We start from the raw sequence: 27,162 nt of genomic DNA on the forward strand, positions 1-27,162 counted from the left end.
CAAGGCTGAAATCCAACCTCTGAATCATAAAGTGAGATGGAAGAATGACAGAGCGTCAAACAGGAACAAGAGCTGGGACTGCTCGCTCGATATTGCACCGTCACACATTCCCCTCAGTCGGCGGCTGCTTTGAGTTGAGCTGTTGAGGGGACCGTGAGATGAAGTCCCGCTCCGGACAATTTAATGCTGGTGGAGCCTCAGAAGTTGGAACTCGCTGAGCTCAAAAAGCGTCATTCAACTTTCCGTGGGTAATTCTGGTGAAAAACTATTTCGGGAGATGCTGGGAGTTGAACCCAGGACCTCAACACATGCGAAACATGCGCTCGATCACTGACCGAAACCCCCAGATTCCACAAACCGCTAACCAAGGAAAGAAGAACTGATTGTCCTAATTTTATGAGGCCACCCGTGGTGGGTGTGCACTCCGCTCACTGCATTTTACTGGAAAAATAATCAATTTATATTATGTAACTATCCCCCACTCACTGCATTTTACTGGAGAAATAATCAATTTATATTATGTAACTATCCCTCCAAGTGACTACGGTGCGGTCTCTCTCTCTCTCTCTTGCTGTGATCTGTTGACTGAAAAGTTATCTTCTTCCTTGCCAGAATCTTGTGCGCCTTCCTCAGCTTTTGAGGTCTCTTCTTATTCCCTTTTTCAGTTTATGAGCAGTTCACTCTCACATCCACATCTCTCAGCCTGACCATTATTCATGTCTCTCAACCTTCAGAAGTTACATTCCAAGCATAACTCCTGGTACCATCCGTGCCTTGTTGTTACAGACTTAACAGAACCTTATTTAGAGTTTACATTGCCAGCCTTCACAGAACCGTTTGTTTCAACAGACTTCGACTCACTGGCTTGTGGAGGCTTGAGATTGAGAGGCCTGAGCCTGAGTGACTCCTTGATTTAATGAACCTTCAGTCCCTTTATCTACATGTCTTTTAGACATTATGCTATTACAGCACATTCCTCCCTTAGGTCTGTTCATTCCCACTTTACTGTTGTCAGCATCCTTTTAGTTTTAACTGCAAACTTGACTGAAATAACCATCATTCATCCTTCTCGGCCCACCAGCGCTTTCTTATTGAACACACGTTACATGGTTCATTCTATATTAATACACAGTACAGTTTACATTTACAGATACATAGATTCACAGTACATTTTGTTCTACTTCTACTATTGATTATAATTATACTAAATTCTATCTGTTAATGGGTTAATCCTTACACGTTGTTCTTCCTGACTCTAAACACACTAGTTCATTCCTGGATTTGATTAACTGCAGAATCCAACCCCGCAGTCATATGTGAACTCGCTGGTGTCTCAGCACGTGTGATGACTGAGTGAATCCCTTCCCACACACGGAGCAGGTGAACAGTCTCTCCACTGTTGTGGGAAAATCACCACTCGGAGTCAGACTTAAAGATTCAACATGCAGTTTATTGGACAAAGCTTTGGGAGAAGAGCTTGACACTCCGCAGTGTACGCAGTCACCTTCTCAACTTTAAAATGGTCGTTGAGATTCTTTTATACATTTCAAGTGCAGACATTTAGCAGCTATTACATTATTAGCCTTGCTTAGTGACACATTAGCCAATTAGGCCCCCACAGCAACAATTGACCTCCAATCACATTAAAACAACTGTTATCAACTTAAGACAGTCTGGTCTTTGTCTATTCAGTCTGGTTCTGTAGTTTTTATCAGTTCGTTGTGCTCAGTCAGCATTTTTAATGTCTTTTCACAGGGTCCATCTTGTTTAGCAGAGTCCATTTTGTTTAGAAGTACATTAATTTGTTAATCATCATTTGTTATGTTTAAGCTTTAATTATGGTTAGTCTGGTTCGCACAAGGCACATTTCAGTGTGGTCTCGGGGCAGTGACCGCAGCCACACACACACTAGTCGCCAAAAAGGTCATTTTTACCTTTAACCCAACAGCTTAAATTTTACTTTAACACCACAATGTGCGTGAGTTGATGTGTCAGCAGTTCATTTCCGCTTTTAAAGCTCTTCTCAAAGTTACTGCATTAAAAGGTCACTCAATAGTGTGAACAAGTTGATGTCTCAGAAGGTGGGATGAATTCGTGAATCCCTTCCCACACACGGAGCAGGTGAACAGTCTCTCCCCAGTGTCAGTGTGTTGGTGTTTCAGATCATTTGTTTTAAAGCCCTTCTCACAGTCAGAACATTTCAGAGGTCTCTTATCAGAGTGAACTCGCTGGTGTCTCAGCAGGTGTGATGACCGAGTAAATCTCTTCTTACACAGGGAGCAGGTGAACGACCTCTCCCTGACGTGAGTGTGTCGATGTCTTCACAATTTCTATCTGCATTTAGAGCTCTTCATGCAGTCAGAACATTAAAAAGGTCTCTCCCCAGTGTGAACAAGTTGGTGTGTCAGCAGTTTGGATGAAATAGTGAATCCCTTCCCTCACACGGAGCAGGTGAGCGGCCTCTCCCCAGTGTGAGTACGTTGGTGTGTCAGCAGATCCCTTTTGCTTTTAAACCTCGTCTCACAGTCAGAACATTTAAAAGGTCTCTCATCGGAGTGAACTCGCTGGTGTCTCAGCAGGGTGGAAGAATGAGTGAATTTCTTCCCACACACGGAGCAGGAGAACGGTCTCTCCCCAGTGTGAACTCGCTGGTGTATCAGCAGGTGGGATGACCGAGTGAATCTCTTATTACACACAGAGCAGGAGAATGGTCTCTCCCCAGTGTGAGTGCGTTGGTGTGTCAGCAGATTAATTTTGCTTTTAAAGCTCCTCTCACAGTCAGAACATTTAAAAGGTCTCTCATCAGTGTGAACAAGTTGATGTTTCAGCAGGGAGGATGAATGAGTGAATCTCTTCTTACACACGGAGCAGGTGAACGGCCTCTCCCCACTGTGAACTCGCTGGTGTGACAAAAGTTGTGATGACAGTGTGAATCTCTTCCCGCACACGGAGCAGCTGAACGGCCTCTCCCCGGTGTCACTGCGTTGATGTCTCAGCAGTTCATTTCTGCCTTTAAAGCTCTTCCCACAGTCAGAGCATTTAAAAGGTCTCTCATCGGAGTGAACTCGCTGGTGTGTCAGCAGGTGTGATGACCAAGTGAATCTCTTCCCACACACGGAGCAGGTGAACGGCCTCTCCCCAGTGTGAACTCGCTGGTGTTTCAGCAGGTGGCATGATCGAGTAAATCTCTTCTTACACACGGAGCAGGAGAACGGCCTCTCCCCAGTGTGAACTCGCTGGTGTTTCAGCAGGGTGGATGACCCAGCGAATCCCTTCCCACACACGGAGCAGGTGAACGGCCTCTCCCCAGAGTGATTGCGTCGATGAGTTTCCAGCTCTGAAGGGTAATTGAATCCCTTCCCACAGTCCCCACATTTCCACGGTTTCTCCATGGTCCGGGTGTCCTTGTGTCTCTCCAGGTTGGACGATCAGTTGAAGCCTCGTCCACACACAGAACACGTGTACGGTGTCTCCCCGCTGTGAATGGAGCGATGCTTTTTCAGGCTGTGTAACTGGTTAAAGCTCTTTCCACAGTCAGTGCACTGGAACACTCTCACTCGGGTGTGTGTGTCTCGGTGCTTTCCCACTCACACTGATGTTTGAAATCTTCTCCCACAGATAGAACAGACAAACATTTCTCCTTCCACATTCAAAGGCCGATGATATTCAGGTCCTGATGAATCGAGTGACTCTGTCAGATCTTGGCGTGCTGTTTGGTTTGAGTTTCCCTCTGCAAATCCTCCCTTTCTAATACCCTACAAAGGAGTTTATAAAAGTCATCACTGTAAGCACAGGATAGAAATTCAGAACAGACAATTCCAGTTTCTACAAAACATTCTTTCCTCTCTTGTTCCCTGACCGATCACCATTTCTCCTTCATTTACAGACGCTCCCTGACTGATCACCATTTCTCCTTCATTTACAGACGCTCCCTGACCGATCACCATTTCTCCTTCATTTACAGATGCTCCCTGACTGATCACCATTTCTCCTTCATTTACAGACGCTCCCTGACCGATCACCATTTCTCCTTCATTTACAGACGCTCCCTGACCGATCACCATTTCTCCTTCATTTACAGACACTCCCTGACCGATCCCCATTTCCCCTTCATTTACAGACGCTCCCTGACCGATCCCCATTTCCCCTTCATTTCCCGGCGGGTAGTGAGGGGGGGATAATGTTCACTGTTTTATATTCGGGTCTGGGGCCGCACTCGGGGTTTGTAAAGCCTGAGCCTGGGCCTGAGCTCGGACCCGGGCCCCGGGGTTTATTGAGCCTCTTGCTCCGATCCTCTGACCTGCACCGAACGCGCTCCTCCCGCAGCCTCGACTGGCCGCGCATGCTCAGGACACACTGCCCGATAATGAGTCACTACTGCGCCTGCGCACTGGGCTCCACTGATTCAGATAGGGCACAATCTGAACCGCGCTGCATGCTGGGTGATGCAGCCGCCATTGATGATCTTAATATCAGGCCGAAAAACAAAGACATTGGAAGCAGATAATTCAAGTGTTTAATTTATTATATAAATAATTCAATCGTTCAATTCATTAAATAATCAATTGTTTAATTTATTACATAAACAATTAGTGTTTAATTTATCATAGAAATAATTCAATAGTTTAATTCATTATATAAATATTTCTTCGTTTAATTTATTACATAAAGAATTCAATATTTAGTTGAATTATTTATAATAAATTAAACACGAGACTTCTTTATATAATAAAGTCAACAGTTGATTATGTGTAATGAATTAAACCTTTGAATTATTTATATAATAAATTAAACAATTGATTATTTATACAATAATGTTTTGAAATTCTTCATACAATAAATTAAATAATGGATTATTAATATGATTAAATAAACACTTGAATCTTTGTATGATAAGTTAAACCTGTGAATTAATTATATAATTTGAACACTTGACCTCTTTATATAATAAACTAAACAATTGGTTATTTATATAATAAATTAAACACTTGTGTTATTTATGTTATAAATTAAGCTGTTGAATTATTTATATAATAAATTAAACACGAATTATTTATATGAATTAAACAATTGTTTCTTCACAGAATAAATTTAACACTTGAATTATTTGTATAATAATTTCATCAATTGAATTATTTAGATGCTTAATTTATTATGAAAATAATTCAATAGTTTAATTTAACAACTGAAGTTGTTATGTAAGAAATTAAACAATTGATTATTTATATAATGAATTAAACTATTGAATTATTTATATAATAAATGAAACAGTTGAATTATTTATATAATAAATAAAACCTTTTAATTATTTATATAATAAATTAAACTATTGAATTATTTAGATAATAAATGAAACAGTTGAATTATTTAAATAATAAATTAAACAAATGAACTATTTATGTAATAAATTATACACTTGAATGCTTCATATAATAAAATAAACACTTGTTTATTTGTATAATAAATTCACAAATTGAATTATTTATACAATAAATTAAACAACGGAGCTATTTATATATTAAATTATACACTTGAATTATTATATAATTAAACTACTGAATTATTTATCCAATATATTAATCAATTTAATTATTCATAGCATAAATTAAACAATTAAATAATTTACATTAAAAAATTAAACACTTGAATTATTTATAATATATTAAACAATTGAATTATTTACATAATAAATTTAGCTATTGAATTTTTTACACAATAAATTAAACTCTTGGTTATTTATATAATAAATTAATCAATTGAATAATTTAAACTATTGAATTCTCTTTATAATAAATGAAACATTTGAAGTATTCATATAATAAATTAAACACTTGAAAACAATTTAATTATTGATCGAATAAAATAAGCAATTCATTACTTATTTAATGAATTAAACTATTGAGTTATTTATATTACATCTTAAACTTTTCAATTATTTATATAATAAATGAAGCCAGCTTGGACAAAATGGCGGCAAGCGCGGCCACCATCTTGGAAAAAAGAGGCCGACAGACTGTCCCCAGTGATCCCGCAGTGACCCCAGGATGTCCCAGTGACCCCAGAGTGATGCCTCTCCTTTTCTAACAGGTCAATCCCACCACCTAGAATCTGACAGCGCAGGAGGCCTCTCGGCCCATCGTGCCTGTGCTGGCTCTTTGAAAGAGCTGTCCAATTAGTCCCACTCCCCTGCCCTTTCCCCATAGCCCTGCAAATGTTTCCTTTCAGTATTTATCCAATTCCCTTTTGAAAGTTATTATTAAATCTGCTTCCACCGCCCTTTCAGGCAGCGCATTCCAGATCATAACTCGCTGCGCAAAATAAAACCCTCATCGCCATCTGGTTCTTTTGCCAATTACCTTAAATCTGTGTCCTCTGGTTACCGACCCTTCTGCCACTGGAAATAGTTTCTCCTTATTTAATCTATTAAAACTCTTCATAATTTTGAACACCTCTATTAAATCTCCCCGTAACCTTCTCTGCTCTAAAGAGAACAATCCCAGTCTCTCCGCATAACCGAACTCCCTCATCCCTGGTACCATTCTTGTAAATCTCCTCTGCACCCTCTCTAAGGATTTGACATCCTTCCTAAAGTGTGGCGCCCAGAATTGGACACAATACTCCAGCTGAGGCCTAACCAGTGTTTTAGAAAGGTTTAGTATAACTTCCTTGCTTTCGTACTCGATGCCTCTATTAATAAAGCCCAGGATCCTGTATGCTTTTTTTAACAGCCTTCTCAATTTGTCACCTTCAAGCATTTGTGTATGTGCACTCCCCAGGTCTCTCTGTTCCTGCATTCCCTTTAAAATTGTACCATTTAGTTTATATTGCCTCTCCTCATTCTTCCTGCCAAAATGTATCACTTCCCACTTCTCTGGGTTAAATTTCATCTGCCATGTGTCTGCCCATTCCACCAGTCTATGTCCTCCTGAAGTCTGTTACTATCCTCCACATTGTTTACTACATTTCCGAGTTTTGTGTCATCTGCAAAGTTTGAAATTATACCCTGAATACCCAAGTGCAAGTCATTAATATATATCAAAAAGAGCAGTGGTCCTAATACTGACCCCTGGGGAACACCACTGTATATTTCCCTCCAGTCTGAAAAACAACCGTTCACCACGACTCTCTGCTTTCTGTCCCGTAGCCAATTTTGTAACCATGCAGCCACTGTCCCTTTAATCCCAGGGGCTTCAAATGATCCCTTCTGTCTCTGGACCCCGTTTATACCGTCCTTCCCCAAAAACTTATTCCACAACTCTGCCCTCTGGTGTAGAAAGGTCCCAGCCCTCTGACTCCAACTCCCTGGTTTAGATGAGTGGAGGCCTCCAGCCCATGGAGCACCCCATCCAACGGCCCATGAAAGGACTCTGTGTTTTCCCTCCGCTACCCTACTGAGAGCCTCCCCTCCGGGTGTTCCATCCTGCCCACACTCGCCCCAGTTTGTACACACGTTCCCTTATCCTGCAGTCAAACTTGGAATGAAAATATGCAGATTCTTATCTGCCTCTACAAGGCCCCCTTGTCAGAAGGTCATGGGATCGAGCCCCACTCCAGAGACTCGAGCACCTAATCCAGGCCGACACTCCCAGTGCAGTACTGAGGGAGTGCCGCACTGTCGGAGGTGCCGTCTTTCGGATGAGATGTTAAACTGAGTCCCTGCCTGCCCCTCTCAGGTGGACGTAAAAGATCCCACGGCCACTAATGGGAGAAGAGCAGAATTCTCCCCTGGGTGTTCTGGCCAATATTTATCCCTCAACCAACGCCACTAAAACACAGATTATCTGGTCATTATCACAACGCTGTTTGTGGGATCTTGCTGTGCGCAAATTGGCTGCCCGTTTCCTAAATTGCAACAGTGACTACACTTCAAAACAGTACATTATTGGCTATAAAGTCCTTTGGGACGTCCCGAGATCGTGGAAGGGGCGAAATAAATGTACGTTTTTTTAAAAACTAAGTCCCTTTGACACCGGGGATCAGTCCTGCAGTCCTTTTAACCCCTGACCCCTGGTACCCAAGCCCTAGACCACCCCTCTTTACTGCGAGGGCTAGTGGAGGGCAGTTGGGGCAAGGGATGCTTTGCCACAAAGTGCCTGAAGCAGAGCCCACTGCATCTTTCACAGGACGACTGGATAACCGTATGAAGCTGAGGCTCGTGCTATGGGGGAAGAGAAGGGGAGAGGGGCTTATGTCCCGGGAGGTGGAGGGAGCTAAAACCCACAAACTTCTGACTCGGAGCGGTGAGTGACGCTGACCGAGGAACGAGACAGGGTCCCCGAGACCGAGAGCAGTAAGTGGAGAAGGGGCGGGTGTTGCAGACTGAAGCCTGTGCTGGGTGCTCCTACCATTGGTGTCCCTCATCTCTTCCTCTCGCTGCTTCATGTCGGCAAAGTCATTGACGATCGACTCTGACAGATCCTCCAATCGTCGCAGCTCCACCTCAAGTGGCTTCAGCTTCTCCGCCTTGGCGATCTGGGCAGGGAGAGAGAGAGAGAGAGACGGTCTGTAAGATCGGACAAAGATGTAGTAAATCCATTGTTGACTTGAGAGACCCACACTACAGAAAGGATATTGAAGCACTGGAGGCGAGGGGAGGGGTTGTAGAGAGGGACTAGGTTCTTAACACTCCCAATCTTGTTTCTTGATATCACGTGGAGTGAATCAAATTGGCTGAAGGCTGGCTTCTGTGATGGTGGGGATATCGGGAGGAGGCCGACATGGATCATCCACTTGCCACTTCTGGCTGAAGATGGTTGCAAACGCTTCAGCCTTGTTTTTGCACTCACGTGCTAGACTCCGCCATCATTGAGGATGGGGATGTTTAGAGAGCCTCCTCCTTCCGTTAGTTGTTTAATTGTCCACCACCATTCACAACTGGAGGTGGCAGGACTGCAGAGCTTTGATCTGATCTGTTGGTTGTGGAATTGCTTAGCTCTGTCTATAGCATGTTGCTTCTGCTGTTTACCATGCATGTAGTCCTGTGTTGTAGCTTCACCAGGTTGGCACCTCATTTTTAGATACGTCTGGTGGTGCTCCTGGCATGCTCTTCTACACTCCTCATTGAACCAGGGTTGACCCCCTGGCTTGTTGCTAATGGTGGAGTGAGGAAAATGTCGGGCCATGAGGTTACAGATTGTGCTGGAATACAATTCTGCTGCTGCTGATGGCCCACAGCGCCTCATGAATGCCCAGTTTTGAGCTGCTAGATCTGTTCTGAATCTATCCCATTTAGCACGGTGGTAGTGCCACACAACACGTTGGATGGTGTCCTCAGTGCGAAGACGGGACTTCGTCTCCACGAGGACTGTGCGGTGATCACTCCTACCAATACTGTCATGGACAGATGCATCTGTGACAGGTAGATTGGTGAGGGCAAAGTCAAGTAGGTTTTTCCCTCATGTTGGTTTGCTCATCACCTGCCGCAGGCCCAGTCTGGCAGCTATGTTGCGAACAGTCCTTTTATACTTGTTTTAACTGTATGATTCACTTGTTTTATTCCTTATGCTATCTGCACTTGTGGAGAGAACTCTTATTTGGGCAACAGACCTACTAGACCACATCTAGAATATACTGTGTGCAGTTTTGGTCTCCTTATTTAAGGACATAATTGCTTTGGAGGCGGTTCAGAGAAGGTTCACTCGACTGATTCCTGGGATGAGGGGGTTATCTTATGAGGAAAGGTTGGACAAGTTGGGCCTGTACACACTGGAGTTTAGAAGAATGAGAGGTGATCTTATTGAAAGATACAAGATCCTGAGGAGACGAGAAGGGGCAGATGCTGAGAGGATGTTTCCCCTTGTGGGAGAGACGAGAACTCGGGGACCACAGTTTGAAAATAAATGGTTTCCCATTTAAGACAGAGATGAGGAGAAACTTTTTCTCTCAGAGGGTGGTGAGTCTGTGGAACTCCCTTCCCCAGAGAGCGGTGGAGGCCGGGTCAGTGAATATTTTTAAGGCTGAGTTAGATAGATTCCTGATTAACAGGGGAGTCAAAGGTTATAGTAGATGGACAGGAAAGTAGGGTTGAGGTCACAATCAGATCAGCCATGATCTTATCAAATGGCAGAGGGGCCGAATGGCCTACTGCTCTTAATTCGTAGGTTCTGATGCTGTTTTTCTCACTTCTTAAAAATATATCACACTTGTTTTTCATCACTGCTGTATTATTTTTTAATCAGTTATTTTATTATTTCCTGTATTTTTTGATGAACCTGAAGTATTTATATTACCCGTGACACTATTTGTGACCTGGACTTTGTTCTCATCCCTTTTTCTTATCAGTGAGCTATTTTCACTTTTATTATTATTTCTGCCCGAGCCCTCCCCGTACCCCAGGACCCCCCCCTCGGACTCACTCACCCGGGGGCAGGCGGCTCTCGAAGCAGATCTCAAACATGTCGTAGTCGTCAGTGGTAAAGGCGAATTTGCCCTTCGTCGCCTCCTCCTTAGAGTACAGGATGTGGCCGGAGGAGTCCGTCACCTGGGGGAGGGGAAACAGAGAGGTTACACCCTGGCTCCAGCCCGGAACTGTCCCCCACAGCTCCCTCCCCACACCACCCTCCCAATGGTGGAAAGGTACAAAAAGATCATTAAAAAGGAGAATGGAACGTTGGCCTTTATCTCGAGGGCTGGAATACAAAGAGGTGGAAGTTATATTACAGCTGGACAGAGCTCTGGTCAGACCCCATCTGGAGACACTGCGTCCAGTTCTGGGCACCGTCCCCTCAGGAAGGATATATCGGCCTCGGAGGGGGTGCAGCGCAGATTCACCAGAATGATACCGGGGCTAAAAGGGTTAAATTACAAGGACAGGTTGCAGAGACGAGGCTTGTATTCCCTCGAGTGTAGAAGATTAAGGGGTGATCGAATCGAGGGGTTTAAGATGATTAAAGGATTTGATGGGGTCGATAGAGAGAAACTATTTCCTCTGGTGGGGGGAGTCCAGAACAAGGGGGAATAATCTTAAAATTAGAGCCCGGCCGTTCAGGGGTGATGTCAGGAAGCATTTCCTCACACAAAGGGGAGTGGGAATCTGGAACTCTCTCCCCCGGAAAAGGGGGAGGCCGGGGGTCAATTGAAAATTTCAAAACTGAGATTGATGGATTTTTGTTGGGTGAGGGGATTAAAGGGAATGGAACCAAGGGGGGAAATGGAGTGAAATACAAATCAGACATGGTCGGACTGAATGGGGAACATGGTCGGACTGAATGGGGAACAAGCTCCCGCTCCCTCTCTCCCCTCCCCTCCCCACCCCCCCCTCCCCCTCCCCACCCCCCCCTCCCCCTCCCCACCCCCCCCTCCCCCTCTCCCCCCCCTCCCCACCCCCCCCCTCCCCCTCCCCACCCCCCCCCCCCTCCCCCTCCCCCTCCCCTTGAGGTGGGGGCGGGCGGCCGGCTGTTCGCTCAGCTCGGACTCTCCGCTCACCAGCCTGTCCTTGTGGATCTCCTCCCGCAGACACTTCCTGGCGTTGGACGGCAGCTGGAAGGAGATGGCGCCGGCGGCCAGCAGCTAGTTCAGGGCGGCGAGGGGCAGGAGCAGGGCGGGGGGAGGAGGTGAGGGCCTGAGGCCGGGGACTGGGAGTCGGGGAGGGGCCTGAGGCCGGGGACTGGGAGTCGGGGAGGGGCCTGAGGCCGGGGACTGGGAGTCGGGGAGGGGCCTGAGGCCGGGGACTGGGAGTCGGGGAGGGCCTGAGGCCGGGGACTGGGAGTCGGGGAGGGGCCTGAGGCCGGGGACTGGGAGTCGGGGAGGGGCCTGAGGCCGGGGACTGGGAGTCGGGGAGGGGCCTGAGGCCGGGGACTGGGAGTCGGGGAGGGGCCTGAGGCCGGGGACTGGGAGTCGGGGAGGGGCCTGAGGCCGGGGACTGGGAGTCGGGGAGGGGCCTGAGGCCGGGGACTGGGAGTCGGGGAGGGGCCTGAGGCCGGGGACTGGGAGTCGGGGAGGGGCCTGAGGCCGGGGACTGGGAGTCGGGGAGGGCCTGAGGCCGGGGACTGGGAGTCGGGGAGGGCCTGAGGCCCGGGACTGGGAGTCGGGCCTAAGGCCGCTCTCGGGTCGCTCGGTTCCTGCGCGGTTTCCAGGGGCAACGGATTCCGGGTCAAGGCCCAGCGACCGTTACTATGGGCGGCCTGGTATTATGGGATGGAGGGAGAGGCCTGTCCCCAACTTTAGTTCTTTCAATGTGGACGCCGGGCAGGGTGGGATGTGTCGGAGGTCCCCGGGGTGTTTGGGTCACGAGGGGAGGGGGGAGACAGGCTGAGGGTGGGGGGGACTCGGTTTGGGGTGAGGGAAGAGGGGGAGACAGGCTGAGGGAGGGGGAGACAGGCTGAGGGTGGGGGGGACTCGGTTTGGGGTGAGGGAAGAGGGAGAGACAGGCTGAGGGTGGGGGGGACTCGGTTTGGGGTGAGGGAAGAGGGAGAGACAGGCTGAGGGTGGGGGGGACTCGGTTTGGGGTGAGGGAAGAGGGGGAGACAGGCTGAGGGTGGGGGGGACTCGGTTTGGCCTGAGGGAAGAGGGGGAGACAGGCTGAGGGTGGGGGGGACTCGGTTTGGGGTGAGGGAAGAGGGGGAGACAGGCTGAGGGTGGGGGGGACTCGGTTTGGGGTGAGGGAAGAGGGGGAGACAGGCTGAGGGTGGGGGGACTAGGTTTGGAGTGAGGGAAGAGGGGGAGACAGGCTGAGGGTGGGGGGGACTCGGTTTGGGGTGAGGGAAGAGGGGGAGACAGGCTGAGGGTGGAGGGGACTCGGTTTGGGGTGAGGGAAGAGGGGGAGACAGGCTGAGGGTGGGGGAGACTCAGTTTGGGGTGAGGGAAGAGGGGGAGACAGGCTGAGGGTGGGGGGGACTCGGTTTGGGGTGAGGGAAGAGGGGGAGACAGGCTGAGGGTGGGGGGACTCGGTTTGGGGTGAGGGAAGAGGGGGAGACAGGCTGAGGGTGGGGGGGACTCGGTTTGGGGTGAGGGAAGAGGGGGAGACAGGCTGTGAGGGTTTCAAATCAGTAAAATAGGTCCTTGAAATGTGGCTCATTCCAGCAGACAGGTCTCCTGGTCAAACCAGTCCTGCCCTGGGCTGTCCCTGGATTAACATGAGAATGGACAGGTCCCTGAGGGAGACCCATTGAGATTCAGTCTAATATCTCAAATGATGTGGAGATGCCGGTGATGGACTGGGGTGGACAAATGTCAGGAATCTTACAACACCAGGTTATAGTCCAACAGTTTTATTTGAAAATCACAAGCTTTCAGAGGTTTTCTCCTTTGTCAGGTGAGTGTGGGATTCCATGAAAGGCACCGCTTTATAGTCAGAGCACAATGCCTGGTGATTACAGATAATCTTTCCAACTGCCCGTAGACAAGGCAATCAAAGGAGTCGAATAGTGTTCAGAAAGAGAGACACGACATACGGGACAATCAGTATATTCAGTAGTCCCGTATGTAACGTCTCTCTGTCTGAACACTATTCGAATCCTTTGATTGCCTTGACAACGGGCAGTTGGAAAGATTATCTGTAATCACCAGGCATTGTGCTCTGACTATGGAATCCCACACTCACCTGACAAAGGAGAAAGCCTCCGAGAGCTTGTGATTTTCAGATAAAACTGTTGGACTATAACCTGGTGTTGTAAGATTCCTTACAGAATATCTCAAAGGCTGAAGCAGGGAGCTCCCCGGGGGTAGGGGATGGCCGTGTGTCTCGTCCCAAACCCTCCCCAGGGGCGGGGACAATCTCTCAGTCTGCCGGGGTCCTCCAGCCTGTCCTGAGTGTATTTCTCTCTCTGTCTCTCTCCCAACTTTTCTCTCTCTTCAGATTCTCTTGTTTGTAACCGGGATTTGTGTTTCAGTGTTGGGGCTGAGGGATTGTCGGTGTAACTGGGAGAGGGAGGGGGGAGAGAGAGGGGGAGTGGGAGGAGAGGAAACTCTGGGCTCTTGCTGTGCCTTTTTAATCCCTTGCTTTTGTGTTGTAATCAATTCCCTCTCTCCCCTCAGGAAACTTTTCGATGAAATGCTGCAAGGAGATGATCCAGGAAAGAGACATTTTGTGAGAAGGAGGAGGATGAGGGGGAATCCTGGGCCAAGAATCGTTCTCTCTGCTGGGGACTGACTGACTGAGACCTTCACCGCAGCCTGGACCCGATGGGGGCCACGTGAGTCATGTCTGGGTTACTCTGGGGATCACTGGGACATTCTGGGGATCACTGGGACATTCTGGGGACACTGGGGGATCACTGGGACATTCTGGGGACACTGGGGGATCACTGGGACATTCTGGGGACACTGGGGGTTCACTGGGACATTGTGCAGGAGCTGACACTGAGACACACACTGACCGTCTGACAGTGCAGCGCTCCCTCAGTACCGACCGTCCAACTGAATATCACCATCTGTTCACTGCAAGTGCAACTTTTCAGAAATAACACAAAGTGGATCAAACTATTCTTCAGAGGCTGACAATGTGACATATCTCGGGTCTTAATTGAAATTAAAAGCTCTTTCAGGGAGCGTCCTGCAGCACGCAGAGGGCCCAAATGTGAAAACAGCCTCCAAATGTTTTCTTAGTTTGAAGTTTAATTTTTGAAAAGGTCACTGACAACTCAGAAAGAAATCGTGTTAATTCTCAAGCCATTTTGGGCCCCCATGTGAAATTGTATTGTAATGGAACCACACAGACACATGGGGAAGCTCGGGTGCAAACTGATTGGAATTTGAGATTTTAATCCCATATTCATTTGTGGCACAGCTCAGCTCAATTCAAACCCAATGTCTGTGCAAGGGACACGTGTCTCCTGACTGTACAGTCTGTGTGTGTGTGTGTGTGTGTGTGTCTCAGTCTCACTGGTCTCATAACATAACTTTAAAGCAGTAAAATTAACCAGAACTTGCTCCAAAGACAAAACCGATCCGCACCCATGAGGACGGCCTCAACCGGGATCTTGGGTTCATGTCACGCTGCACGTAACCCCACCAGCGAACAAAAGCTATCTGTTTTTAATATAACGGGTCATATGCTGGCTTTCTCTGCCTTCTGGATGTTTCTGCCTCTCTCTTTTCTGTTTTTATTTGTGTTGACTGTATATTCGGGGGCTCTGTAGGTAACACCTCTCTGTCTGAACACTGTGATTGCCTTGGCAACGGGCAGTTGCAAAGACTATCTGTAATCACCATGTATTGTTCTGTGATTTATAAATGCGTAGGCTTCGAGGAGTTCCTGACATTTACCTGAGGAAGGAGGAAGCCTCCAAAAGCTTGTAAATTTCAAATAAAATTGTTGGACTATAACTTGGTGTTGTAAAATTGTTTACAATTGTCAACCCCAGTCCATCACCGGCATCTCCACATCATGGCTAAAACCGATCCAGATCTTGAAGGTGTGATGATTTCCTCCTTCTCTCTGCTCTGTTGGTGGGAGGCTCATTTCCAGTCCCAGGTTTTTGTCTATTCCCCATGTCTGATGGGTTGGTTCCTGTGAACAGTTTGTCAGAGAGTGTTTCACTGCCTCAGGGTGTTTACAGAGAGTGCCTCAGGGTGTTTACAGTTTTTTTCCACACCGTTCACCTGAGGAAGGAGGAAGCCTCCGAAAGCTTGTGGAATTTAAAATAAATTTGTTGGACTATAACTTGGTGTTGTAAAATTGTTTAGAATTTACAGAGAGAGAGATAAGCAGCTCCCATCCTGGTCTGAAAGACCCAGTCAATGAGAGATTTATGAACAATCCAGCCCAGTGCAGTTAAACCTTGTCCCCCATTAATCCAAACACACCATATTGTGAGCAAAATTCAATATTTCACAGGGCCAGTGAGTCCAAGACACAGATTGTACCCACCTCCCTAAACTCAACTCCTTGCTGTAAAAAGTGTCTGTCAAAACACAGCCCGTTTAGGGACTGAACCCCTCAAATAACCGTTACACTCAACATTGCAATCTCTCAGTGAATCATTCCCTTTTACCCACTGTGTGCTGTACATGTACAGGAGCTAACACTGAGACACACATGGGCCGTACAGTACCTGAGTACTTTTCAATCAAGAGAAATTCAGAAAGACAACAGAGAGAGAGGGGCAGAGAGAGAGAAAAGGACAGAGAGAGAGGGGGAGAGAGGCAGAGAGAGAGAGAGAAAAAGGCAGAGCGGGGAGAGAGTCAGAGAGAGAAAGACAGAGAGGGTGAGAGAGAGAGGAGCGAGAGGCAGAAGGAGAGAGGGGGACAGAGAGAAAGAAAAAGAGAGAGAGAGGGGCAGAGAGTGTGGTAGAGAGGCAGAGAGTGGATTGGTCCTGCCTGGTGATTTACCCATTTCCCGCGAGCAGCCAGGCCTTTCTGGGCTGTTTAATGGCTTCTCACCAGCAAGGGAGGGCCCCATCTCCCACCTCGCAATAAACTCTTTCAATCAGATGCTTCCTCTCACCCTCACACATTACCACTGTCACGAGCCGCACACCCACAACCCACAGGTCACACACACTGGCACCTATTCAACCATGACAGGCACATCACCCAAACAACCACCAGGTCCCTCACCGACACACGTCCCGTTTTCTTGCAGGGAGTCCCTCTCTCTCTGTCCCCCCTCTCTCTGTCCCCCCTCTCTCTGTCCCCCCTCTCTCTGTCCCCCCTCTCTCTGTCTTTTTCTCTCTCTGTCTTTTTCTCTCTCTGTCTTTTTCTCTCTCTGTCTTTTTCTCTCTCTGTCTTTTTCTCTCTCTGTCTTTTTCTCTCTCTCTCTTTTTCTCTCTCTCTCTTTTTCTCTCTCTCTCTTTTTCTCTCTCTCTCTTTTTCTCTCTCTCTCTTTTTCTCTCTCTCTCTTTTTCTCTCTCTCTCTTTTTCTCTCTCTGTCTTTTTCTCTCTCTGTCTTTTTCTCTCTCTGTCTTTTTCTCTCTCTGTCTTTTTCTCTCTCTGTCTTTTTCTCTCTCTGTCTTTTTCTCTCTCTCTCCCACTCTCTCTCTCTACCGCTATCTCTGTCACTCTCTCTCTCTCCCTCAGCCCTCTCACTGTCTTTTTCTCTCTCTCTCTCTGCCTCTCTCCCGCTCTCTCTCTTCCCCTCTCTCTTTGTGACTCCCTCTCTCCATCCCTCTCTCTGTCCCCATCTCTCTCTTTCTTTTTCTCTCCACCTGTCTCTCTCTCTCTCTCTCTCTCTCCCCCCCCCTCGCTGCCGCTCTTCCTCTCTCTGTCCCTATCTCTCTCCCCCTGTCTCTCTCTCTCTCTCGCTGCCTCTCTCCCTTCTCTGTCTTTTTCTCTCTCTCTCTCTCTCTCTCTATCTTTTTCTCTGTCTCTCTGTCCCTCTCTCTCCCTCTGCCTCTTTGCCCCTCTCTCTCTCTGTCTCCCTCTCTGTCTTTTTCTCTCTCTCTGTCCCTCTCACCCCTCTCTTTCTCTCTCACCCCTCCCACTCTGTCTTTTTCTCTCTCTCTCTGTCTCTCCCCCTCTCTCTCACCCCCCCCTCTCTCTGCCTCTCTCCTGCTCTCACTCTGTCTCTCTCTCTTCCCCTCTCTTTCGCTGCCTCTCTTCCTCTCTCTGTCTTTTTCTCTCTCTCTCTCTCTCTCTCTCTCTCTATCTCTCTCTGCCTCTCTCTCTGTCTTATTCTCTGTCTCTCCCCCATCCTCTGTCGTTTTCGCTCTCTCTCTCTGCCTCTTTCCCCCTCTTCCTCTGTCTCTCTCTCTCTCTGTCTTTTTCTCTGTCTCTCTGTCCCTCTCTCTCCCTCTGCCTCTTTCCCCCTCTCTCTCTCTGTTTCTCTCTTTCTCTGTGTGTGTCTCTCTCTCTCTGCCTCTCTCCCTCGTCTCTCCGTCCTTTTCTCTCTCTCTATCCCTCTCTCCCGCTCTCTCTGTCTTTTTCTCTCTCTATCCCTCTCTCCATCATTCTCTCTCTCTCTCTGCCTCTCTCCTCCACTCTCTCTGTCCCTCCCTCTCTCAGCCTCTCTTCTCCTCTCTCTGACCTTTTCTCTCTCTCTCTCTCCCCCTCTCTCTCTCTGTTTTATTCTCTATCTATCTGTCCCCCTCGCTTTCTCGCTGCCTATCTCCCCCTCTCCCTCTGTCTTTTTCTCTCTCTGACCTTCTCTCTCTCTCTCTCTCTCTCCCCCTCTCTCTCTCTGTCCATTTCTCTCTCTCCCCCTCTCTCTCTCTCTCTCTCTCGGCCTCTCACACCCTCTGACACTGAGACACACATGGGCCGTACAGTACCAGACAGGAGTGAATCGTTCCCTTTTACCCACTGTGTACTATACATGTACAGGAGCTGACACTGAGACACACACAGGCCGTACAGTACCTGAGTACTTTCCTAACAAGAGAAATTCGGAAAGACAACAGAGAGAGAGGGACAGAGAGAGAGGGGGTGAGAGGCAGAGAGAGAGAGAGAGAGAGAGAGAGAGAAAAAGACAGAGCGGGGAGACAGAGAGAGAGGAGGCGAGAGGCAGAGAGAGAGAGAAAAAGATGGAGACAGGGCGAGAGAGAGGCAGAGAGTGAATTGGTACTGCCTGGTGATTTACCCGATTCCTGCGAGCAGCCAGGCCTCTCTGGGCTGTTTAATGGCTTCTCAACAGCAAGGGGGGCCCCCATCTCCCACCCACCAAAAAACTCTTTCAATCAGATGCTTCCTCTCACCCTCACACATTACCACTGTTGCAAGCCGCACACCCACAACTCACAGGTCACACACACTGGCAGCTATTCAACCATGACAGGCACATCACCCAAACACCCTGCAGGACCCTCACCGACACAAGTCCCGCTTTCTGGCAGGAGACCCCCTCACACTCTCTCTCCCCCTCGCTCTGTCTTTTTCTCTCACCCTCTGTTCGCTGTCTTTCTCTGCCTCTCTCCCCTCTCTGTCATTTTCTCTCTCTCTCTTTCTCTCTCTCTATCTCTCTGCCTCTCTCTGTTATTCTCTCTCTCTCCCCCCACTCTCTCTGTCTTTTTCTGTCTCTGCCTCTGTCTCTCTCTGCCTCTCTCCCCTTCTCTCTGTCCCTCTCTCTCCCTCTGCCTCTTTACCCCTCTCTCTGTCTCTCTCTCTCTGCCTCTCTCGCCCTGTCTTTGCCTTTTTCTCTGTCTCTCTCTCGCTCTCTTTCTATCTCTCTCTCCATCATTCTCTCTCTCTCTCTCCTCCTCTCCCTCTCTATCCCCCTCTCTCTCTCTCGGCCTCTCTTCCCCTCTCTGACTTTTTCTCTCTCTCTCTCCCCCTCGCTCTCTTTCTCTCTCTCTCTGTTTTTCTCACGACCTATCTGTCCCCCTCGCTGTCTCTCTGCCTATCTCCCACTCTCCCGCTGTGTTTTTCGCAATCTGTCTCTCTCTCTCTCTCTCTCTCTCTCGCTGTTACTCTCTCTCTCTCTCTCTATCTCTGTCACCCTCTCTCTGTCTCGGCCTCTCACACCTTTGACACTGAGACACACACGGGCCGTACAGTACCAGACAGGAGTGAATCGTTCCCTTTTACCCACTATGTACTGGACATGTACAGGAGCTGACACTGAGACACACACGGGCCGTACAGTACCAGACAGGAGTGAATCGTTCCCTTTAACCCACCATGTGCTGTACATGTACAGGAGCTGACACTGAGACACACAGTAACAAACTTTATATGGTATCAGGAGTTAACCCCTTACATGCTGTTTCTAGCAATACAAAAATATAAGTTAAATTAGATGGTGGGGAGGGCAGGAATGCTGTGGATCCAATCGCTCATCTCTGCCCAGCTCCGTCATGCCAGAATATCAGCATCTGTTCGAGCCCAAATTCCTCCCTTCGTTCATTGCAAGTGCAACTTTTCAGAAATAACACAAAGTGGATCAAACTATTATTCAGAGGCTGACAATGTGACATATCTCGGGTCTTAATTGAAATTAAAAGCTCTTTCAGGGAGCGTCCTGCAGCACGCAGAGGGCCCAAATGTGAAAACAGCCTCCAAATGTTTTCTTAGTTTGAAGTTTAATTTTTGAAAAGGTCACTGACAACTCAGAAAGAAATCGTGTTAATTCCGAAGCCATTTTGGGCCCCCATGTGAAATTGTATTGTAATGGAACCACACAGACACATGGGGAAGCTCGGGAGCAAACTGATTGGAATTTGAGATTTTAATCCCATATTCATTTGTGGCACAGCTCAGCTCAATTCAAACCCAATGTCTGTGCAAGGACCACGTGTCTCCTGACTGTACAGTCTGTGTGTGTGTGTGTGTGTGTGTGTGTGTGTCTCAGTCTCACTGGTCCCATAACATAACTTTAAAGCAGTAAAATTAACCAGAACCTGCTCCAATGACAAAACCGATCCAGATCTTGAAGGTGTGATGATTTCCTCCTTCTCTCTGCTCTGTTGGTGGGAGGCTCATTTCCAGTCCCAGGTATTTGTCTATTCCCCATGTCTGATGGGTTGGTTCCTGTGAACAGTTTGTCAGAGAGTGTTTCACTGCCTCAGGGTGTTTACAGAGAGAGAGAGAGAAGCAGCTCCCATCCTGGTCGGAAAGACCCAGTCAATGAGAGATTTATAAAACAATCCAGCCCAGTGCAGTTAAACCTTGTCCCCCATTGATCCAAACACACCATATTGTGAGCAAAATTCAATATTTCACAGGGCCAGTGAGTCCCAGACACGGATTGTACCCACCTCCCTAAACTAAACTCAACTCCTTACTGGAAAAAGTGTCTGTCAAAACACAGCCCGTTTAGGGACTGAACCCCTCAAATAACCGTTACACTCAACATTGCAATCTCTCAGTGAATCGTTCCCTTTTACCCACTGTGTGCTGTACATGAACAGGAGCTCACACTGAGACACACACGGGCCGTACAGTACCAGACAGGAGTGAATCCTTCCCTTTTACCCACCGTGTGCTGTACATGTACAGGAGCTGACACTGAGACACACACGGGCCGTACAGTACCAGACAGGAGTGAATCGTTCCCTTTTACCCACCGTGTGCTGTACATGTACAGGAGCTGACACTGAGACACACACGGGCCGTACAGTACCAGACAGGAGTGAATCGTTCCCTTTTACCCACTGTGTACTGTACATGTACAGGAGCTGACACTGAGACACACACGGGCCGTACAGTACCAGACAGGAGTGAATCGTTCCCTTTTACCCACTGTGTACTGTACATGTACAGGAGCTGACACTGAGACACACACGGGCCGTACAGTACCAGACAGGAGTGAATCGTTCCCTTTTACCCACTGTGTACTGTACATGTACAGGAGCTGACACTGAGACACACACGGGCCGTACAGTACCAGACAGGAGTGAATCGTTCCCTTTTACCCACTCTGTGCTGTACACGTACAGTACAGTTGTGGTGGTTGTTGTGGCGGCCCAAACGCAAAGGCCGCCGCTCTGGCATCGCTCTGGGATCCCCGGCTGCACCCTGGCCTCACTCTGGGCTGACTGGGTGCACGCTGGGATCCCGGCATCACTCTGGGGTCACTGGGACATTCTGGGGTCACTGCGGGATCACTGGGACATTCTGGGGTCACTGCGGGATCACTGGCGACACTCTGTCGGCCTCTTGCCGCCATCTGATAAGATGACGGCGGCGGCCACTTTTTCCAAGATGGTGGCCGTGCTTGCCGCCATTTTATCCAAGATGTCGGCCGCGCCTGCCGCCATGTTTTCCAAGATGGCGGCCGTGCTTGCTGCCATTTTTTCCAAGATGGTGGCCGCGCCGGCCGCCATTTTGTCCAATACGGACTCTGCGCTTGCCTCCATTTTGTCCAAGCTGGCTTCATTTATTATATAAATAATTGAAAAGTTTAAAATGTAAAATAAATAACTCAATATTTTAATTCATTAAATAAATGCTTATTTTATTATATCAATAATCAAATTGTTTTCAAGTGTTTAATTTATTATATGAATACTTCAAATGTTTCATTTATTATAAAGTGAATTCAATAGTTTAAATTATTCGATTGATTAATTTATTATGTAAATAACCGAGTTTAATTTATTGTATAAAAAATTCAACAGCTAAATTTATTATGTAAATAGTTCAATTGTTTAATATTTTATAAATAATTCAAGCGTTTAATTTTTATGTAAATTATTGAATTGTTTAATTTATTATATGAATAATTAAATTGATATATTTGATAAATAATTCAGTAGTTTAATTATATAATTGAAGTGTATAATTTACTATATAAATAGCTCCGTTTAATTTATTGTATAAATAATTCAATTTGTGAATTTATTATACAAATAAACAAGTGTTTAATTTATTATATGAAGCATTCAAGTGTATAATTTATTACGTAAATACTTCATTTGTTTAATTTATTATCTAAATAATTCAACTGTTTCATTTATTATATAAATAATTCAATAGTTTAATTCATTATATAAATAATCATTTGTTTAATTTCTTACATAACTACGTCAGTTGTTAAATTAAACTATTGAATTATTTTCATAATAAATTAAATATCCAAATCATTCAATAGTTTAATTTATTATATAATAATGCATGTCTAATTTATTATATAAAAAAATCAATTGTTTAATTTATTATATAAATAATTCAAGTGTTAAATTTATTCTATGAAGAAACAATGGTTTAATTCATTATACAAATAATTTGTGTTTAATTTATTATATAAATAATTCAACAGCTTAATTTATTACATAAATCACACAAGTGTTAAATTTATTATATAAATAACCAATTATATTGTTTAGTTTATTATATAAATAATCCAAGTGTTAAAATTATTATATAAAGAGGTCAAGTGTTTAAATTGTATAATTAATTCACAGGTTTAACTTATCATACAAAGATTCAAGTGTTTATTTAATCATATTAATAATCCATTATTTAATTTATTGAATGAAGAATTTCAAAACGTTATTCATTATATAAATAATCAAGTGTTTCATTCATTATATAAATAATCAAGTGTTTCATTTATTATATAAATAATCAAGTGTTTCATTTATTATATAAATATTCAAGTGTTTCATTTATTATATAAATAATCAATTGTTGACTTTATTACATAAAGAAGTCTCGTGTTTAATTTATTATATAAATAATTCACCTAAATATTGAGTTCTTTATATAATAAATTAAACGAAGGAATATTTATATAATGAATTAAACTATTGAATTATTTCTATGATAAATTAAACACTAATTTTTTATGTAATAAATTAAAGAATTGATTATTTAATGAATTGAACTATTCAATTATTTATGAAATGAATTGAATGATTGAATTATTTAGAAAATAAATTAAACACTTGAATTGTCTGCTTCCAATGTTTTTGTTTTCCGGCCTGATATTAAGATCATCAATGGCGGCTGCATCACCCAGCATGCAGCGCGGTACAGATTGTGCCCTATCTGAATCAGTGGAGCCCGGTGCGCAGGCGCAGTAGTGACTCATTATCGGTCAGTGTGTCCTGAGCATGCGCGGCCAGTCGAGGCTGCGGGAGGAGCGCGTTCGGTGCAGGTCAGAGGATCGGAGCAAGAGGCTCAATAAACCCCGGGGCCCGGGTCCGGGCTCAGGCCCAGGCTCAGGCTTTACAAACCCCGAGTGCGGCCCCAGACCCGAATATAAAACAGTGAACATTATCCCCCCCTCACTCCCCGCCGGGAAATGAAGGGGAAATGGGGATCGGTCAGGGAGCGTCTGTAAATGAAGGGGAAATGGAGGTCGGTCAGGGAGCGTCTGTAAATGAAGGGGAAATGGTGATCGGTCAGGGAGCGTCTGTAAATGAAGGGGAAATGGGGATCGGTCAGGGAGCGTCTGTAAATGAAGGAGAAATGGAGATCGGTCAGGGAGCGTCTGTAAATGAAGGAGAACTGGTGATCGGTCAGGGAGCGTCTGTAAATGAAGGGGAAATGGGGATCGGTCAGGGAGCGTCTGTAAATGAAGGAGAAATGTTGATCGGTCAGGGAGCGTCTGTAAATGAAGGAGAAATGGAGATCGGTCAGGGAGCGTCTGCAAATGAAGGGGAAATGGGGATCGGTCAGGGAGCGTCTGTAAATGAAGGAGAAATGGGGATCGGTCAGGGAGCGTCTGTAAATGAAGGAGAAATGGAGATCGGTCAGGGAGCGTCTGCAAATGAAGGGGAAATGGTGATCGGTCAGGGAGCGTCTGTAAATGATGGAGAAATGGTGATCGGTCAGGGAGCGTCTGTAAATGAAGGAGAAATGGTGATCTCTATATCTTCAGTCATCCAGGGAGCTCTAGCTTTGGATGCTGTTCCTTTCCTCCTCGTGGGAATTTGTCTACTCTGTACCCAAACCAACTCCTCCTTGAAGGCCTCCCACTGTTCAATTACTGTTCTGCCTGCCAATTTTTGATTCCAATCCACCTGGACAAGATCCCTTTTTAACTCACTGGAATTTGCCCTCCTCCAGTTAAGTATTTTCACATTTGACTGTCCCCTGTCCTTTTCCATAACTGTTCTAAACCGAATGAGATTATGATCACTGCTGCCCCACTGAAACATGCTCCACCTGCCCCACTTCATTCTCCACACCGAGCCCACTGCTGCTCTCACACTCACTCACTCTCTCACCCTTTCACTCATGGTTTTGGGCCACTGAAAGATGATGCGATGGGTTTGGATTTCAGCACAGGGAGGAGGGAGAGTGTGTGGGACGGGGATTTACAGCTTTGAGGAATGAGAGAGGAAATAATGTTCCATAGAAAGTAGAGTTATCTGATCTGAATTTCTATCCTGCAATTACAGTGATAACTTTTACAAACTCCTTTTACAGGGGAGGATTTACAGAGGGAAACTCAAACCAAAGATCACGTCAAGATCTGACAGAGTCACTCGATTCATCAGGACCTGAATATCATCGGCCTTTGAATGTTGAAGGAGAAATGTTTGTCTGTTCTATCCGTGGGAGAAGATTTCAAACATCAGTGTGAGTGGAAAAGCACCGAGACACACACACGAGTGAGAGTGTTCCAGTGCACTGATTGTGGAAAGAGCTTTAACCAGTTGCACAGCCAGAAAAAACATCGCACCATTCACAGCGGGGAGAAACCGTACACGGGTTCTGTGCTTGGACGAGGCTTCAACTGATCGTCCAACCTGGAGAGACACAAGGACACCCAGACCATGGAGAAACCGTGGAAATGTGGGGACTGTGGGAAGGGATTCAATTACCCTTCAGAGCTGGAAACTCATCGACGCAGTCACACTGGGGAGAGGCCGTTCACCTGCTCCTTGTGTGGGAAGGGATTCACTCAGTCATCCGACCTGCTGAAACACCAGCGAGTTCACACTGGGGAGAGACCTTTCAAATGTTCTGACTGTGAGAAGAGATTTAAAAGCAAAATTGAACTGCTGAGACACCAACGCACCCACACTGGGGAGAGGCCGTTCACCTGCTCCGTGTGTGGGAAAGGATTCGCTCAGTCATCCAACCTGCTGTCACACCAGCGAGTTCACACTGGGGAGAGACCTTTTAAATGTTCTGACTGTGAGAAGAGGTTTAAAAGCAAATTTAATCTGCTGAAACACCAACGCACTCACACTGGGGAGAGGCCGTTCACCTGCTCCGTGTGTGGGAAAGGATTCACTCAGTCATCTGCCCTGCTGACACACCAGCGAGTTCACACTGGGGAGAGACCTTTTAAATGTTCTGACTGTGAGAAGAGGTTTAAAAGCAAATTTAATCTGCTGAAACACCAACGCACTCACCAGCGAGTTCACACTGGGGAGAGGCCGTTCTCCTGCTCTGTGTGAAAGAAGAGATTCACTCGGTCATCCCTCCTTCTGTCACACCAGCGAGTTCACACTGAAGAGAGACCTTTCAATGTTCTGACTGTGAGAAAAGATTTAAAATCAGAAATGATCCGCTGAGACATCGACGCACTCACACTGGGGAGAGACTGTTCACCTGCTCCGTGTGTGGGAAGGGATTCACGAATTCATCCCACCTTCTGAAACATCCACTTGTTGACACTATTGAGTGACCTTTTAACTCAGTGACTGTGAGAAGAGCTTTAAAAGCAGAAATGAACTGCTGACACATCAACGCATGCCCATTGGTTGAGAGACTGTTCACCTGCTCTGTGTGTGGGAAGGGATTCACTCAGTCATCACACGTGCTGAGACTCCAGCGAGTTCACAGATGACTGCAGGGGTTGGATTCTGCTGTTAATCCCATCCAGGACTGAACCATGTTCATTCTGACAGTTGGGGTTTGTTTCTGCTGATGTTAATAAGCCCTATAACTGGGCTGGAGTTTAATATTCTGCGGTACCAGAGGAATCCTTACTAAGGAACCGTCTGGGGTTTTACCTCTCAGTGTGGGTCTAGCGGTGAATGATTCCTGACTCCCCGAACTGTCTTACATTTAACCCAGATCGGATCAGGATGAATTCAGTTTACAGGAGAATTGGGTCAAATATCACCCACAATCGAGGGAGACAAAAGCAGCCATTAGAGAAGCTCAGAGATCTTTGGAAAAGAAGATGGTGCCCAATTCTGAGAATAATAGCAAATGTCTTTCCAGCTACGTCAGGAGTCAGAAGACCATTAAAGATGCTTTAGGGCCACTGAAAGACAGTTCAGGACAGATTCCTGGGCTATGGCAGAGCTGTTGAATGACTATTTCTCATCAGTCTGTGGATGAGGCTCAGATTCCAGCTGTGGGATGTGCTGTCAACAATAACATCATAAATATTAAAATAGAATGGGATGTCACTTTGGATAAAATATGAACTCTCAAAATGCATTGTGCTCCAGGTCCAGATGATATCCACCCCCGGGTGTTTAAAGAGATGGGACGGGTGCTCTGTGAGCCCCTTGCCTGTATCTTCAACAGCTCAATAGAGTCAGGGATTGTCCCCTGAGATTGGAAGGGAGCTCATGTAGTTCCCATTTTCATTAAAGGGGACAAATCAGAGCCGGGGAATGACAGGCCCATCAGTGTGACCTCGATCAGAGGGAAGATGCTTGAAGGGATCCTAAGAGATGCTGTTTATGATCACGGGGAAAGAGAGGGAGCCATTAGAGATACTCAACACGGCTTCTGGGAAAGAAAATGGTGTCTGACAAACTTGCTTGAGTTTTTTGAAGAAGTTGCTGGGTTAGTGGATGAGGGTAATCCGGTTCACATTGTCTATCTCAGGGATGTCAAACTCATTTCCGATGGTGAACCTGACCCGATATCCTGGCACTTGGCCTGGGCCACATTCAGCAAAAGTTATTAAACTAGAAATAGATGAAGATGAAA

General features: G+C 46.4%; 2 protein-coding genes across 6 annotated transcripts; one reads left to right on the forward strand and one right to left on the reverse strand.

Annotated features, from left to right (window-relative positions):
• Window positions 1-1,429: 1,429 nt before the first annotated feature.
• LOC137310896 (zinc finger protein 235-like) lies at window positions 1,430-11,771 on the reverse strand. Its single transcript, XM_067978447.1, has 4 exons — window positions 11,425-11,771; window positions 10,360-10,480; window positions 8,346-8,472; window positions 1,430-3,755 (listed from the first exon to the last, which is right to left on the reverse strand). Exon 4 carries the CDS (start codon window positions 3,390-3,392, stop codon window positions 2,439-2,441), a length of 954 nt encoding a protein of 317 aa, XP_067834548.1. The 5' UTR covers window positions 3,393-3,755; window positions 8,346-8,472; window positions 10,360-10,480; window positions 11,425-11,771; the 3' UTR covers window positions 1,430-2,438.
• Window positions 11,375-27,162, forward strand: LOC137310897 (zinc finger protein 79-like). 5 transcript variants are annotated; one of them, XM_067978450.1, is made up of 3 exons: window positions 11,375-11,552; window positions 13,975-14,132; window positions 24,688-27,162. In XM_067978450.1, the coding sequence occupies exon 3, from the start codon at window positions 25,038-25,040 to the stop codon at window positions 25,665-25,667; it is 630 nt and encodes a 209-aa protein (XP_067834551.1). In that variant the 5' UTR covers window positions 11,375-11,552; window positions 13,975-14,132; window positions 24,688-25,037; the 3' UTR covers window positions 25,668-27,162. The 5 variants fall into 5 exon arrangements, with proteins under 5 accessions (XP_067834551.1, XP_067834549.1, XP_067834550.1 ...); XM_067978448.1 differs by lacking the exon at window positions 11,375-11,552 and adding an exon at window positions 11,995-12,125; XM_067978449.1 differs by lacking the exon at window positions 11,375-11,552 and adding an exon at window positions 12,935-13,191.

The sequence above is a fragment of the Heptranchias perlo genome, unplaced genomic scaffold (assembly GCF_035084215.1).
Source record: "Heptranchias perlo isolate sHepPer1 unplaced genomic scaffold, sHepPer1.hap1 HAP1_SCAFFOLD_289, whole genome shotgun sequence".
Lineage (NCBI taxonomy): Eukaryota > Metazoa > Chordata > Chondrichthyes > Hexanchiformes > Hexanchidae > Heptranchias > Heptranchias perlo.

Bases quoted from the DNA above. Each gene is read 5' to 3' on its own strand.
- LOC137310896 (XM_067978447.1), bottom strand. From the start codon at position 3,392: ATGGAGAAACCGTGGAAATGTGGGGACTGTGGGAAGGGATTCAATTAC.
- LOC137310897 (XM_067978450.1), top strand. From the start codon at position 25,038: ATGGAGAAACCGTGGAAATGTGGGGACTGTGGGAAGGGATTCAATTAC.